This window comes from Sturnira hondurensis, unplaced genomic scaffold, assembly GCF_014824575.4.
Source record: "Sturnira hondurensis isolate 20B ecotype Veracruz unplaced genomic scaffold, ASM1482457v3 Scaffold0002840, whole genome shotgun sequence".
Classification (NCBI taxonomy): domain Eukaryota; kingdom Metazoa; phylum Chordata; class Mammalia; order Chiroptera; family Phyllostomidae; genus Sturnira; species Sturnira hondurensis.
The window spans coordinates 17,954,911-17,969,376 of NW_028075471.1; the positions used below are offsets into that span (position 1 = coordinate 17,954,911).

General features: G+C 40.5%; 1 protein-coding gene across 20 annotated transcripts in view; it reads right to left on the minus strand.

The window, feature by feature from the left end:
- The window catches only part of FOXP1 (forkhead box P1), a 623,669-nt gene that overhangs the window by 82,256 nt on the left and 526,947 nt on the right, over positions 1-14,466 (minus strand). For 15 of the 20 annotated variants that reach the window (XM_037040949.1, XM_037040948.1, XM_037040945.1 and 12 more), the window contains 4 exons: positions 12,331-12,468; positions 11,192-11,281; positions 5,656-5,806; positions 24-228 (listed from right to left, as the gene is read on the minus strand). In XM_037040949.1, coding sequence (XP_036896844.1) covers positions 24-228; positions 5,656-5,806; positions 11,192-11,281; positions 12,331-12,468 — 584 coding nt within the window. The remainder of the gene's footprint in view (positions 1-23; positions 229-5,655; positions 5,807-11,191; positions 11,282-12,330; positions 12,469-14,466) is intronic. The other 5 variants (XM_037040953.1, XM_037040959.1, XM_037040958.1 and 2 more) reach the window with 3 other exon arrangements.

Here is a 14,466-nt window from a genome sequence, read left to right on the forward strand (position 1 = left end):
CACATCTCAGGGGCGGTTCCTACCTTTCTCTTTTGGGGGTGTGGACTGAGAGCTGTCCATTGGTAGAGGCATGTGGGTTCATTATTAAGGAGGTTTTGGAAGGGGCAGAGGAAGAGACACATGTCGTGGTCAGATCCAAACTGCTGTGATTGTTGCCTGTGGTTTCTTCTGCAGTATGAGCACTCGTCACTTCTTTCCAGAGCTGCTGCAGTTCAGTTGGAATCATGCCTGAAACAAACAAATTGGATAATTAAATCAATTAACAGCCAATTCTGTCCTCTTCAAACAGTAATTAAATCAAAGAGTCAGTAAACAAAGCCTAGTGTTAGGGTTCTTTTTTTTTTTTTTTTTTGGTATATGCAGTTTTCTTTCCCTCCCAACCAAGGCAAATAAAGGTAGTAACAACCCTGCCCTCCCCTGAGCACAGGTGAAGTGTCCTCATCAAATCGCAGCTACGCTGCCAAGACAGTGCACCTCCCTCCACACTGTGGGTTCTAGATTTGAGGAGAGGGAAAAAAGTAGATAGATGTTATGTATTTTTAGACACAAAGAAGGGCTCCAAATAAATTTGTTCGGCAATACTATTATGACAACACAAACCACAAAGTGAGTAATTTTTGTGCTTAAGTCTCAAATGATGACAAATAGCTTTGTTATTAAATATAGTTTTTATTAATCACTTTTAGACATAAATTATGAATTCATATCATCTTCCTGAAATGCTTTTCAACTTTTAACAGTCAAATTGATTATACTATGATTATTTCATTAACACACCTATCTTCCTCATTAATTTTGGTTTCTGGTACCACATGCTTAATTGATGGATGTGTCTACTGGAAAACGGTGTAACTTTTTATACAAGTAACACTATTATCACTGTCATTTCGTAGATCAATGCTAATGAACCATTGCAGAATAAAATGAAAATGTAAAGTTGCAGGAATAAAGTTCTCATTTTTTAAGGGGACCAAAATGGACATGGGTCTTACGGAGTAGTGGTCAACCTTTATTTTAAATCCCCAAGAGACAGAATTAGTGTGCGCATTTCACTCTTGTGGCCTCCTAGCCTTTATTTTGGTGGCATGCCTCTACAGCCCAGGATTTCCAAATCCTACCTCAAGGCATGTTCTAGTGCATACATACACAGGAGAAGAATAGTCCAAGTGGAAACTAATGGCAAGTGCAACTTCCTTTGAGATGACACCTAAGAGATATCATGAGCCCTGTCCATCAGAAGGCGATCTCACAGTAGGACCGGATGCCGGGGCTGCAGTTCCTGGTTTCAATCAACTAACACAACCATGGAGAAAGCCAGTCATTTTCTGACTACACAGCGGCAACTGAAACAGGCATGTTTCTTACCAAATCTAAGGTATTGAATTAAAAAAGAAGGCTGTGTGCATTATATTCATTTGAAACACATAATAAAAAATGCCAAGGTCTAAATTTAATTTATTTTTGTCATTTAGAATACAATGGATAGATAATCATCTCAATGTGATCAGCCAAACATCTTTACTTTGCTAAACTGTTAAAGATTTTAATTATGCTAGCATTGGAGAGCACTGGTCTAATGAGGCGATGGACTCCAGAGAATCCGAGTGGTTAAGAACTGTGAAATGAGTCTGATAGGATTTTTTTATATTCACCGTGGATCGTTTGCATATCAAAGAGGAGTAAATTATTGCACAGCAGACCAATAACCTTCTCCGCCTTTCTGAGAGGAGCAGTAACAAAAACAGTTGGACTCTCCTAATGGTTCTCCACAAAAATGTTCAAATGCTGAAGGATTTGCAATTAATATATATTATAAAGGTGGCTTCAAATGATACATTAAGTGGTCAGATATTCTTAGAATGCATCCCCAACAGCCAAGTCAGTTTTCTTCTTCCTTCACAAAAATCAAATGCCAATTATACTTTGATGGATTTTGTCCCAAATGAGCATTTAGTTAGTAGGCATATTCAATTATTACTTGTCCCTTGAAATTAAACCTCGGAGGCAAATTAAACAAAGGGAAAAGGTCACTATAGAATCCTGTGTCCAGTTTTGCTGCATCTAGGCTATTATTTTCAAACATCTTGAGAAGTGACATGTGGGATGTGTTTGTCGCTGACAGGCCTGCCATTGATGTCTGCACACTGACGAGTACCTGTGAATGTGGCTGGCACTCGGACCACTGGTTACTCAATTGAAACAACAGTGAATAGGTTTGTCTGTTGGTGATAGCATACTGATATAAAGCTTTATCAAGTCAGCACCTATTTTTATTTTCCAGGGAGTAAATACACTTGAAAAGAAAAAGCCAGCTATTTTTCCATTCAAACTAACTGATTTCTGGGTCAGTTGCAAGGGAGGTGGGCAGAAGACTGCAGGAACGCCGGTCTAACAAATACCTTAGCACTTTCCCTCTGAAAAAAGAGCAGAACTTTGAAGCCATTTAAAAAACACAGTGAATTAAGCCTGTTAGAAAAATAAACACAAACTAAAAGTAATTTGTGTATCTATCAAATAAAGACAGAGACAAACGTCTTGTTACACTTACAGAGAAAATTCTCAGCTACTCTACTCTCCTTTTATCCCAACAAGCTGGTCAATCGGTTTCACCATCCACAGGGAGAAATGGCAAATGAAACAGTAACTCACTGACTGACAACACATGGACTTCTGGGTCAAATTTCAATAAAATAATTACATCCAAGGATATTCTCATTAGATTTGGAAGAAAGCCGTCAACCCAGTTTCCTCCATCAGTGCTACACCTTGTTAGTGTCGTGAAAGGGTGCTATGTTGCTATCTGACAGCCAAGACTGCACGACAGAATTGAGACAGATAAAAGGTAAACTAGTCACTCATCAGATTAAATGGATATCAAATTTCCAGAAACCCAGCATTTCTTCCAAAATGGTAGATAGGAATAATCCTACTGAGTTAAATACATTAACATGCACATAATCAAACAATGAATTTTCTCCTATCTATAGTTTACACTTACAAATTAAATGATCAGAATGACATTGCAGGTATGTTTCTATATGGAAGTACTGGTGTGGGAAGGACCGTATGATTAAAGAGACCAAGGAGAAAAACAGATATGGCAATTATATACAATAGAGAAAAGGACCTAAAATAACCTTAAAAACAATGAAAATATGCCTCCATTTTGAAACCTTCAGGGGGAAAAGAAGGCCTTCAAAATATTTCTCTCTCTCCATTCCTATAGTTTGGTATTTACATACATGTTTTAAGGTAACTTAGCCAAGGTCATGAGCAGTATGTAAAAGAATCTTCAGGGTTATATCATGACGTGGGCATTTCCTGCTATTTTAACACACAACCCCTCTGCCTTGCTACCTTTCTTTTTCCAGGATAACTGGCCCCTTCATTATAAAAGAAAATGCAGACACAGTTTTAAAAATGTATGTTGTGGGGACAGTTGACAGATTACTGTTCGTGGAACTCAATTTTACAACCCCAGGTATCACTGGCTCAAAGAAAGAGTTGATCAACCTTTTTTTGTCCTTGTATACTCATACCCAGGTGACCATGTTCAAGCAAGCAGAAAGTTGATTTAAACCTCATAATGACATCAGAAAAAAAATTGTGTTGTAGTCCAACATAACTGAATTCTCAGGCCACTTTGGATACAGGGGTTGGAGAAACAAAACCGACCTCTGCCTTCCCCAAAAGATGCTCATGACACCGGGAGTTCACTTCACTGCAATCAACTGACTCCAGAAATATTTAATGTTTGTGCATCTTAGGCATACATAAAGGCATCCTTTAGATTTTAAATACGCACCTTCCTAATGTTGCAGGGACTAATAGTTATAGCGCACTGCTAAGCATATCAATCAATGCCGTGGCTAGTGAATTACCTACCAGTTTCTCTGATATGCTACTGCAGAGATTACACTTCATGCATCACCACATCCATCCATTTTTTTTCACATTACACATGAGCTTGTCTTGTCACTGCCCAATTGCCCTCTTTTGGACAGCTTAACTGATGTACTACAACAATGAACTTTAGTGGGCAAACTTAACACTATAGGAGCAGAGGGAAAAGATGAGAGGTTGACACCTGAGTCCAGTGGGTGTGTCAGAACAGCCTGCAATGTTTCCAACAATAAACCCAAAGGGGTAATTAATGGACGTAGTAACATTTGCAAGCACAACAATGCATTAGCCAGTGTGCCCTTTCTTTTCCCATGGTGTTTGCTCAGTCACCAAATCTTCTATTTTGACAGCAACGAAGATGTTGATTATCTATCAAGCAGTTGAGCAGAAATGGCAGAAAGGGGAAGACGGACAAGAGCAGTTAGAGGAAAAAGCCCTGGTCTTAACAGTAAAAACATAAACCAGTTCCCAGATGGGACAGAAAGTGGTTGTGGTTGATTCGAGAGACATGATTCAAATGCAGGTATGTTTCACTGTTCCACCTGACACCAAGAGTTTGTGACCAGGGTCCACGCCTTATGCACCATGTACAGTGAAGGAGGTTCCCCATTTTCAACCCTCTTCAGGAGGCCACCGAATCCAAGCCACAAAAGACGTTAGCTGCCAGCCACCCTTTAGGAAACATGGATAACATACCTTCAAATGTATCAGAGCTGAAAGGACTAGGGGCCTAGAGAAGACAGTGAAACCTGCGGCAGCGTGCGGGGGCAGGGAGACACTTTCCCGACACAGAATAACACCGCCTTCTCTCCTTCTTCCTGGTTCTGAACAGCCAGTCTGCACTCACATTACCCATGTGAAAGCTGAGTTGCTTAAACTAAGAGGCTGTCCTGAAAACAGCTAGAAGACTTCTTTGATTTTTATGCCCAACATCCATGAAATTTTAAAAAGAAAACTTTAAATGTATGAAATATTGTTCTATTTCAAAGAATTTCAGTTTTTGAAGACCTAGAGATAACTAAGCTGCCCAAAAATCAACAATCAGAGGGTAAAAAAGAAAGGGAAAACGAGAGAAAAGTCAACAGAACACTCGCATTTTTGTATCTGATAGAGCTTAATCTTTTTTTTAAAATCCTCGCCCAAAGACACATTTATTGATTTTAGAGAGAGCGAAAGGGAAGGAGAATGAGAGGGAGAGAAACATCAATCGTTTGCCTTTTGTACACACCCCAACCAGGACTGAACCCACAACCTAAGCATGTGCCCTGATCAGGAATCGAACCCAAGACCTTTTGGTTTGTGGTGAAATGCCCAACAACTGAGCCATACTAGTTAGGGTTAAAGAGTTTAATCTTAACTGCTTACACAAAAATAAACCTAAATCTATCCCTAGATATTAAAAAGTGGCATTTATAAAGCACTACTAAGGTTTCAAACAAGTTACATGATATAGAAAACAGCTTAAAATGCCTAAAGAAAAAAACCTTCAAGAAAATTCATTTGTGATTCCAAACTGAAAACACTAGATCTCATTAGAGTGCTAGTAAGTGGAGCAGCATGGCCTTCTCCCATTGTACGAACGTGCACCAGTGGGATCACCGAGCTGCGGCATCAACAAGAACTGTGACTTCTCCAAAGGGTCATCATTACCACTTCATCCAGTCTGTGTGTGCATGTTTCAGACAGATATTCCTCAGTGAAGAGCTGGACATGACCATGACACACCCTGGCACCGGTACCCAGTTCACCCACCTTGAGCAAGGGGCTGCAGGGGCAGTGAGGGCTGGCCCGGCTGCAGTGTGAGGAGGCCTTGGCGCTGCAGGGACAGGAGGTGCTGCTGCTGGAGCTGCTGCATCTGCAAGAGCTGCTGCTGGAAAGCCAGCTGCTGAGGAGCCACCTGCTGTGAGAAGGAGAGACCAGGAAGAACATGAGACAGTGGACTCTTGCTGCTGCAAGAGAGAGAAGGGAGGAGAGAGTGAGGCCCGTGCCCCAGGAATGTGAGGTGTGGATGTCTGAACTCACTGCATCATCCAACACGGATAGCGGGAAGTCCAAAACCACCGTTATCATCCAACACTGACAGTGGGATGTCTGAAACCATCACATAATCCAATGCTGACACTGGGATGTCTGAGACCACTGTCATCGTCCAACACTTACAGTGGTCACTAGGGTTGAGTGGAGGCTCAGTGTCAAGACTCCTGTGAAAAGGACAGAACACCTCTGTTCCGAAGCCAGGTGATGAGTGGAAGCAAGCCTGCTTGCTGTGCTCACATAGGAGAAGAACTCATCAATCATGTTAGCTCTTCTTACAGTTGGAAAGGTGTGAGTTTGGTAGTCAACATGTGAACTACTCAACTTTGATACCTTTAATTAGACACACTAGAAAGAGAACTGCAACACCATAGTGTACAGAGATTTGAACTCTGGACCTCTGAGGTGTGTAAGAATAAGCTGCCTTCTTCCCATGCTGGGATAAGCTTTTAACTACTCTGTTTATCACTTCTGACATAAATAAATGAGAAAAAAATCAGACATTTGAAGAAGAAAAACTTCATCTAATATTGTTAATTAGCCATGACAAACGATGAAATAACATTGTAAATCTTTCATAGAAAACAGCCACTAGATTTTAATTACACACATTCATAATTCAGCAAACAACACCATACTCCACTGTGTCTCATATGAAGGACACTCTAAGCTTCAGATGCTTTCACTGGGCTGGAGTTTCAGAACCCTTGGGGCTGGCGTCTAGCTTCCCGGGGCTTTGTTCTTGAAAAGAAGGGGCTTTACGGTTTGATAAATATCTTTTTGTTGATTGGACAATGACAGGAGGAAAACTTGTGTTGTGTAAAACATCAATACATCATTCCTGTGTTTAGCAGGCCTTGCTCCAGCCAAAAAAATTAATGTAGATTTCCTCAGTAATTATCTGAGTGATAGAAAGATAATCCAGTGCAGCAGAACAAAAATAGAGGGAAATTATCTCATATCCTTAATCTGTGAGGAATCAGATCAAGGTGGAGGTCTCAGCCACATCACTGCTAACAATTCTAAAGGAAAATTAACCCTTCCCCATCTGTAGCTCCCCAAAAAATTCTTCAGGAAAAGAACAGGATCCATTTTCCTAATTCTAAGTATTAATCAAAACATCAGGGAGACTTTGCAACTACCCGGACTACACAACCCTGTCAGAGCTTTTTATAATCACACTTTACTAACAACTGCATTCACTTAACCTAACGCATGACCTCCATCTGATACCTCCATAAAAGGGTGTATGGATCAAGACCTTCTGATGCCAAGGTCAAAGGAAGAGAAAAATGGTGGTTTCCTTTCAGTCTCCATGTAGTTTATTTTACAGTAAAAAAAAAAAAACGATCATTCTCATATTAGCAACCAATTTCAGACTTACTACCACGCCACTGAGAAAGTTAATTGAGTTTCACTCCAAAAAACAAATTCTATACCACTAACAACAAAAATTTAAATAAATTTAAATGAAAAGCCAGTGTTTTCATTTTAAAAACAGCATGCATAAAATGATCCACTTGTTCTCACCCTTTCCCAAGTTATCACATTAATGTAAAACCCAATGATAGTTATATTCATGTCAAAATGACTTTTCACTTTTTCAACAGATATTAATTCATGGCATTTTAAAATAAGGGGGGGGAGAAAAAACCAACACTGATAAAATAAAAGATCAGGTCTCTAGCTCTTCTTGAAGAAGAAAATAATGGGGGTGTGTTTGAGTTTAGGGAGGGTGTTTCCTGTCTTACTGTAAATGAAATGTTTAAAAATTTTGTATTTATATAAAATGACTGATGGCTTTTCTGTTGTCACTGTGGCCATCCCTAGGAAAGCTCATGAAAGCTGTCCACGTTTGAAAAGCCAGGATATAAAAGTATACAAGGCCCATTGTCCAAAGAAAGAATTTAAAAGCAACAGTGGTTGCCAAACTGCTCCCCACCCAGTTACCAAACACAGGATACGAGCCCATTTGTTTACTTCTCACAATTGAATGCACACAAAAAAGGTCTCCGTGCAGTCCCCTCAACAGGTCAGTAGTCAGTGTTAAAATGCTCAAATGCCCTGATAAACCTTGCATTTCGGATACCCTCCCTGGCGCTGCAGTCAAAGGTCTGTTTTCCTTTCTTCGGCTCCTCCCTACTGCCTAACATAAACTGTCATAACTGCCTGGGACAAACGGCCCTTTTAAAACAATCAACTTAGCCTACCTCACCCACACAGGATGGGAACTTTGTTTGTGGCTTGACTTACTATTAATTCTGCCTTCTATTTTCCACACCCATTCTGTAAGCCGTTGTTTGAATTTCCAGCTGTATGGGGGCCACAGAATCTATGTCTATCTCCCAAGGAAGGTTTCAGGTCTAACTCAGTGTGGAACCCAACTTTCCCAAGGAAACATCTTTGAGGCAACTTTAGGGAAAAAAGCAAGTGAAGGTTCATTGTTTTGGCCAAAGTTCAAGCGACTTACAGCAAAGGTAATCAAAACAGGGAAGGGGGGGGAGGGTGGTGGTGGAGGAAAACCTGACAATTCAAAATTATGAGCCACTAATGACTGGGAATTCAGTAAATTAATATACTTGTTCCATCTGTCAACATTCAAGTTCAAACCTTGTTTAAAGTCAATATCACCATTCCACATTATGAAATTGCTACCATGTGACTCTATTTCTTTGTAGCACAAAAGGACCACCACCTGCATAATTTCAGGAGACTACCTTAGGAAATTAAGAGTCTCTTAATCAGTGTTACCACAGGTCTTGACCAAATCTACTGGCACTATGAACATATCTTGGAATCCAAGAAGACCTGCCCGTGTGTCTGTCTACCCTCAGGATGTTAAGGCAACATACATTTTATTATCACCTTTGCCTTCTTCAAAATGGATGACAAAGTGTGACCAACGTCCTGGAAATGCTAACATGCTACTGCAATGTCTCACCTCCTTGTTCAGAGGCAGAGTATTATTCCCTTTCCTCTCCCACCACCCTTCCCAAACTCAGACACCAGCAGCATTTCTGCATGCCGAGATGCCCCCTTTCTGACAGCAGCAATTTGGGAGAGTTAACTTTTATCCTTCCTTCTGCTGCGTAACTTTCCCCTTCACATTTCTTTATCTGCCCTCTGAGCACATCTGAACTTTCATGTTCTCCCAGCATGCAGATGTGCATTCCAAACGATGTCTAACAGACCAAATAAGAGGTTAATAAGAAGTGGCAACAGAAAGGAAAGACACAATCCCTGGTAACTGATAAGAATGACAGTGGCAGCCCTTTTTTGTTTGTCTTCAAGTATAGAGTTAAAGATCTTTAAAAAACTAAATTTTGATGCCTTTGAAAAGAAAGAAGCACAAAATAACAACAGGGGGTTATTGCCTGTGAGCCACAGGGGAGAAACTCCATAATTCTTATTCTCCCTTTTGAAGGCTGTTAGAAATCTGATTCAAAAAAGCAACGGCAGAAGGGGAAACCTCTTGAGGCTGTAACCATTTCCTGTGATCATGCATAATGTGCTTCAAAAGTGGGTTTTTACCAATTCTGTTGATCAATTGCACCTCCTTCATATCCCTTCTTTTTTCTGCTGTGTTTACATCTGATGTGACTCAATGACAAGCACTGTCTGAGACTGAGAAACAGGCCTGTCATGTTGATTTATGGGCGCATCAAACCACAACTTGTCCAAACTGAAGCTCGCAGTTCATTAATTAGAGAGTTGTGACTTTGAAGTCAGCTTTCAGACTGTGGTTTTTAACATTTGGCTTAATTTATATGCTCTTGAATGTGGATCTCTAAGGAAAAAACTGAAATTCCCTTCTTGTCTTTGAACTTCTTTTGACCGCACAATAATCATTTCTTTGTCCAGAGTGATGCCTGCAATCCCAGAGTCATTAACGCGCATTGAACTGCCACTGATGAGTAAGCCCTACTGAATTAGAAAAACAGCCAGCAAAACAAAGCTGAGAGCCTTCTGCACAGTGATATCTCACAATTACATGCCTTCCCTCCCTGTGCCATTTCCATTTTAATTACTGTTAGTCCTTTAGATTTACATTTTAGACACTTTTTAATCTGTTTCCTTTTCTATTACAGCAGCGCCCAGTAGTACGCCACTGTACACAGGTTGTGTCAGCATTTTCACTAAAGCACCTCCCCGCCTTTACCCCCAAACTGCCCCTACTCTACAGGGGGTTATAGTCAGGCTGCTGCAGAGGACTCCAGGGTGAAAACTTGGAAGGGTATGGAAAAATGCACCCAATTTATGTTGAGGGAGGGACCGACAAAGGGAGAAGGTCTGGGTCATTCCCAGTGTGTAAAATCCGTGCTTCCTGGCCTCCTCGCCTGTGTGCCAAGTCACCTGGGAAGACTCCTTCCCAACCAAGGGAAGTGGCTTCTTGCCTAGGGCCAGTGAATAAGCCATTAAATTGGACTATTGAGCTGTTTATCGAGCTATAAATTCTGCCATTCCAAGGAGCACACTTATATGAAAAGTATTTCAGTCACTGTAAAAATATGAGGAAGTTACGTTACATAAGATAACTTTGGAATGGGTAGAAAGATGTCATGATAATACAGGCATACATAAAAATACTCCCTCAAAATGACTAAGACTCATGCACACAGAACAGTACAGGAGGTGAGGGGAACCCCTCTCTCCGCTTCTGAAGGCCTTACCATTTATGGAAATAATACTGTCCCTTAACTGGGTGGGATACTGTGCAATAAACTGTGTCACTTCCAAAATACTGTGCACATGGAAAGTTGCTATAATGCACTATATTTTGTTGGGGAAACACACACATTCCAAGCTGGAGAATTCTGTAATCTTAATTTGTGTTACTGCATTCTTGCCTTTAGCACTAGTTACTATATGGACAACTTGCAAGAAGTTAAACTAAGATCGTGGGTGTTTAATTGTGCTCTAACTTTTTGTTTGTCCAAATCAAATTTTACTGAAAAGTGCTTCACTTTCCCCAGGTACCTCTTGCAAAAGGAGCCTGGAAGGTTCTGCTCACAATCGTACTTCCCAGTGCTCACACGAGGTGTACCTGCAGTAGTGTTATAAAATACGTGTTAGCAAACAAATAGAACCCAGAAAAATCTGAGCGAAAACAGGACAATATTTCTTGGTCTGAAAGCTGAGAACCGATAGAGTCAGCTGAGTTGTGCAATCATTTAAAAGATGAATGACAGTTTAATAGCCACTAGATAGCCCTCTGGGATCTGTGGTTTGAAAGTAAAATATGTATTGTCGGTACCTCTTTAGGCTGTTTTCCAGCATGTTGTTGTTGTAAAAGTTGAAGCTGCAACTGCTCCTGTTGTTTTTTATAAAACTCTTGAAGCTGCTGCTACAAAGAAAGGAAAGGACGGTAAGTCACAAAGGGTAGCGCCAGTCACTGTCCCTCTTTGGTTCCATATACAAACGGTGATTTGAAAAATAGCATCCTTTTATCTGTAATGGCCTGACCTTTAGTTTGAAACTTGATAATAAATTTCAGCACACACTGCCTAGTCTTGGCATTATTGTTTGAAAAGTAATATCCCGAATGAACTGATGAAAAACATACCACTTTCTACACAAATTAATTAAAATAAGGCAAGGGATGACCTTTGATTGTACAACAAAGCCGATACGCCCTTGCTGAGAGAGTCTGGTGAACCTCCACTGCAAAACAGGAACACGCACCCTAAATGATAACACGCGTCCCAAATGACAGGGCTGAAAAAAGCTGAGGCTGTCTAGTGTGCGCATCAGCACCATGGGTAAGCCAGTCTCCTCTGTACCTTGTCCCCACACCTCACCCTGTAATGCTGGTCACTATAGTACTGAATCCCATCTCTTCCATTCAAGTGTTCATGAAGTCTGAAGATTAGGTCTCCATGGAACAATGGTAGCCAGACATTCATTGCAGCATTAGCACAGGTGAAAAAATAAAGGCAATTATGTACCTTACGATTAGCCAACCCCAAAATGGTTCTTTAAGTAGAAAAAAAACAACAACAACAAAACTTGGTAAGTTTCTAAGTTGAAGTCGGGATTTCAAGAGCTGCTGCATTAAACTCGTTCCCAGTGTTTCCCCCACTCTGCTTTGATTCACATCGTTTAGAGGCCTCTGGGCTTACCAAATAAAAGAATGTAAAGCCACATAAGCCTAAAAGATCTTATTTCTACCAAGTCCAATTACAGCCCTATTCTCAGTCCTTCAGGTGCTCTCCAGGGCCACACCCAGTAACTCTGGCAGAGTTTCCCTTTCAGGGGCGTAGATGAAGTCTGTCCTGCCCCGCACTCCCTGCTGTGCTTATTCTGTCAGGGGGAAAACTGCTGCTCAGGTGAGGGCAACCTGACTGGAGTGATGGGCAGGTGTGTGGGACACAGAGCAGGAGGCAGGACAGTTACCTGTTGAAGCATGAGGGCCTGCTGCTGCTGCAGGAGAACCTGGAGCTGCTGAGGGCTCAGCACTTGTTGCTGGAGGATCTGCTGCATCTGCTGGGGAGTGATGACTTGAGGTGTCATCATAGCCACTGACACGGGCACCTAGAACGTTAACACAGGATAAGCAGGAGCCAGGAAACCACACGCACACAGCACTCAGTCTTTCTGGGTTCAGCGGCTGCCAGTCACCAGATGCTTTGAGAACTGACCAATTTCCCATGCACAATGTACTTATCCAGAGGGGAGGTAGCAACAGACCCTACTGAATCTATTATGAAGTTTATTTTAAGCAAATAATGAAAGAAAACCCTGCAGCACTGACAGGTGTTCCAGGCATTCTTGCAAGCAGACAAGGACAGAAGGCTTAGTTAATGTTGTCTGTAGCTCGGTTAGAATAATTTCAATTTCTTATTAAGAATGAGTTTTCCATCAAAGTGAGCTGTAGGAAGTCAACACAAACTTGAATTTTGTTTTAGCAAAGAAGGCAAATGGGAACCAGTACCTCTGCAGCTGGAGCTCACATGATTCATTTCCTCTGTGGATCATGACTTTAAGGACAATCATGGGATGCTTAGTCTTGTGGATAACTGATCTTTGGACACACCTTCTGAACTTAAACACAGACCCTTCCTACAACGTCTTTCGCCCTTCCTTATTCACCCAGCATACAGATGTCTCTGTCCTTTCATATTGTGTGTGATACCATTAAAGCTGCTTTCCATGACATTTCAGTGACAAACAGCTCCAGTGATGAACTTGATAGCATTTCGTATTTGCAACTGTTAACACGTTTCTGCACGGGCATCTCTGCAAGGAACCTGCACACAGTATCTTGAAAGGATGATGTCTTGTTCAGATAAAACACTGACATTAAAATGACAGGCTGTCTTGGCCAAGGTTACACAAATTGTATTCAAGCGGATACCTAATGACAATGCTATGAATTCTGCAAGCTTTCTAGAATGTAATTTAGCTATTCAAAATAATCACTGCACTTGTGTTTAATTTGCAGACTACATTGAGAACCATTTTGTCAGTCCCCATAATACAAGAAGACTATTTCATGAAAAATCACCCCCCCAAATTAAAAAAAAAGGAAAGAAAAAAACAATGAAAGAAAAGACAAAACTGTATGTCTTCTAACAGTAATATTTAAGCATCTTACTTTTCTTTGGTTTCTAATCAAACATGTGACAGCAAGAAGCAGTAAAGGATATACTTTTGTTAAAAAGGATCTGCTGTCATTTCATGTATTACAATAAAAGGTAATAACATGTTTTGCACTTTGCCTGTGTGCCACTTTAAAAAAAAATCTGGCAGACAATAGCTGATCAAAAGATAAAAGAATTTAAAAATCTTTCAGGGGAACAGTAAGCAAAAATCGAGAAATGCAGTATTAATTTTATGTAACATAATGCCTTAATAAGCAGTTTATCTTGACTTTTTCACATGATTTGTCCTGTCATTTGCATAGCAAGCTCTCATTCCTAATTTCACAGTCATTATGCACTGATGTCCCGATTTCTCAGCATCACTAATTTTGATGAACTAAAAATGGTTCCTGAAGGTCAGATTCATGTACAGTGAACACCCTGCACTTTTGTCTCGGGTATGTTTGTGTGAGGATGTTTATATACAAGTTTCTCATTGTTTGGAAAACACTAACCAGAACATTTGAAAAATTTCATTAACCCAACTCTGGAAGGTCATCAACAAATTCTTTCTACTGCAGCGGCCTTTCAAATGTGGATGTAGATACATTGTAAATTTAAAACAGATGGGAATGTCTGAATATTTTTACATGCAAAAAGGGACAGATGTATATGAATGGATAAATTATCCTTTTAAAAAAAAAGACACTACGTCCAAACACAAAATATCACCAACGGTTTACAGTGGACTTTAATCCAAGGCAAACACCAAGAAGACATTATTGAAAAACACCTAACCATCTATAAACTAATTCCAATTACTCTACTTTGTCTTCAGACAGAAGAAACATTTTGAATTTTCCAACATGTATTAGGGTGCCAATCACTATCTTCTGAGCTGCTAGCGCCAAGGTATCACAACAGAAGTTTACTTTTCGTTGAGAGTTGC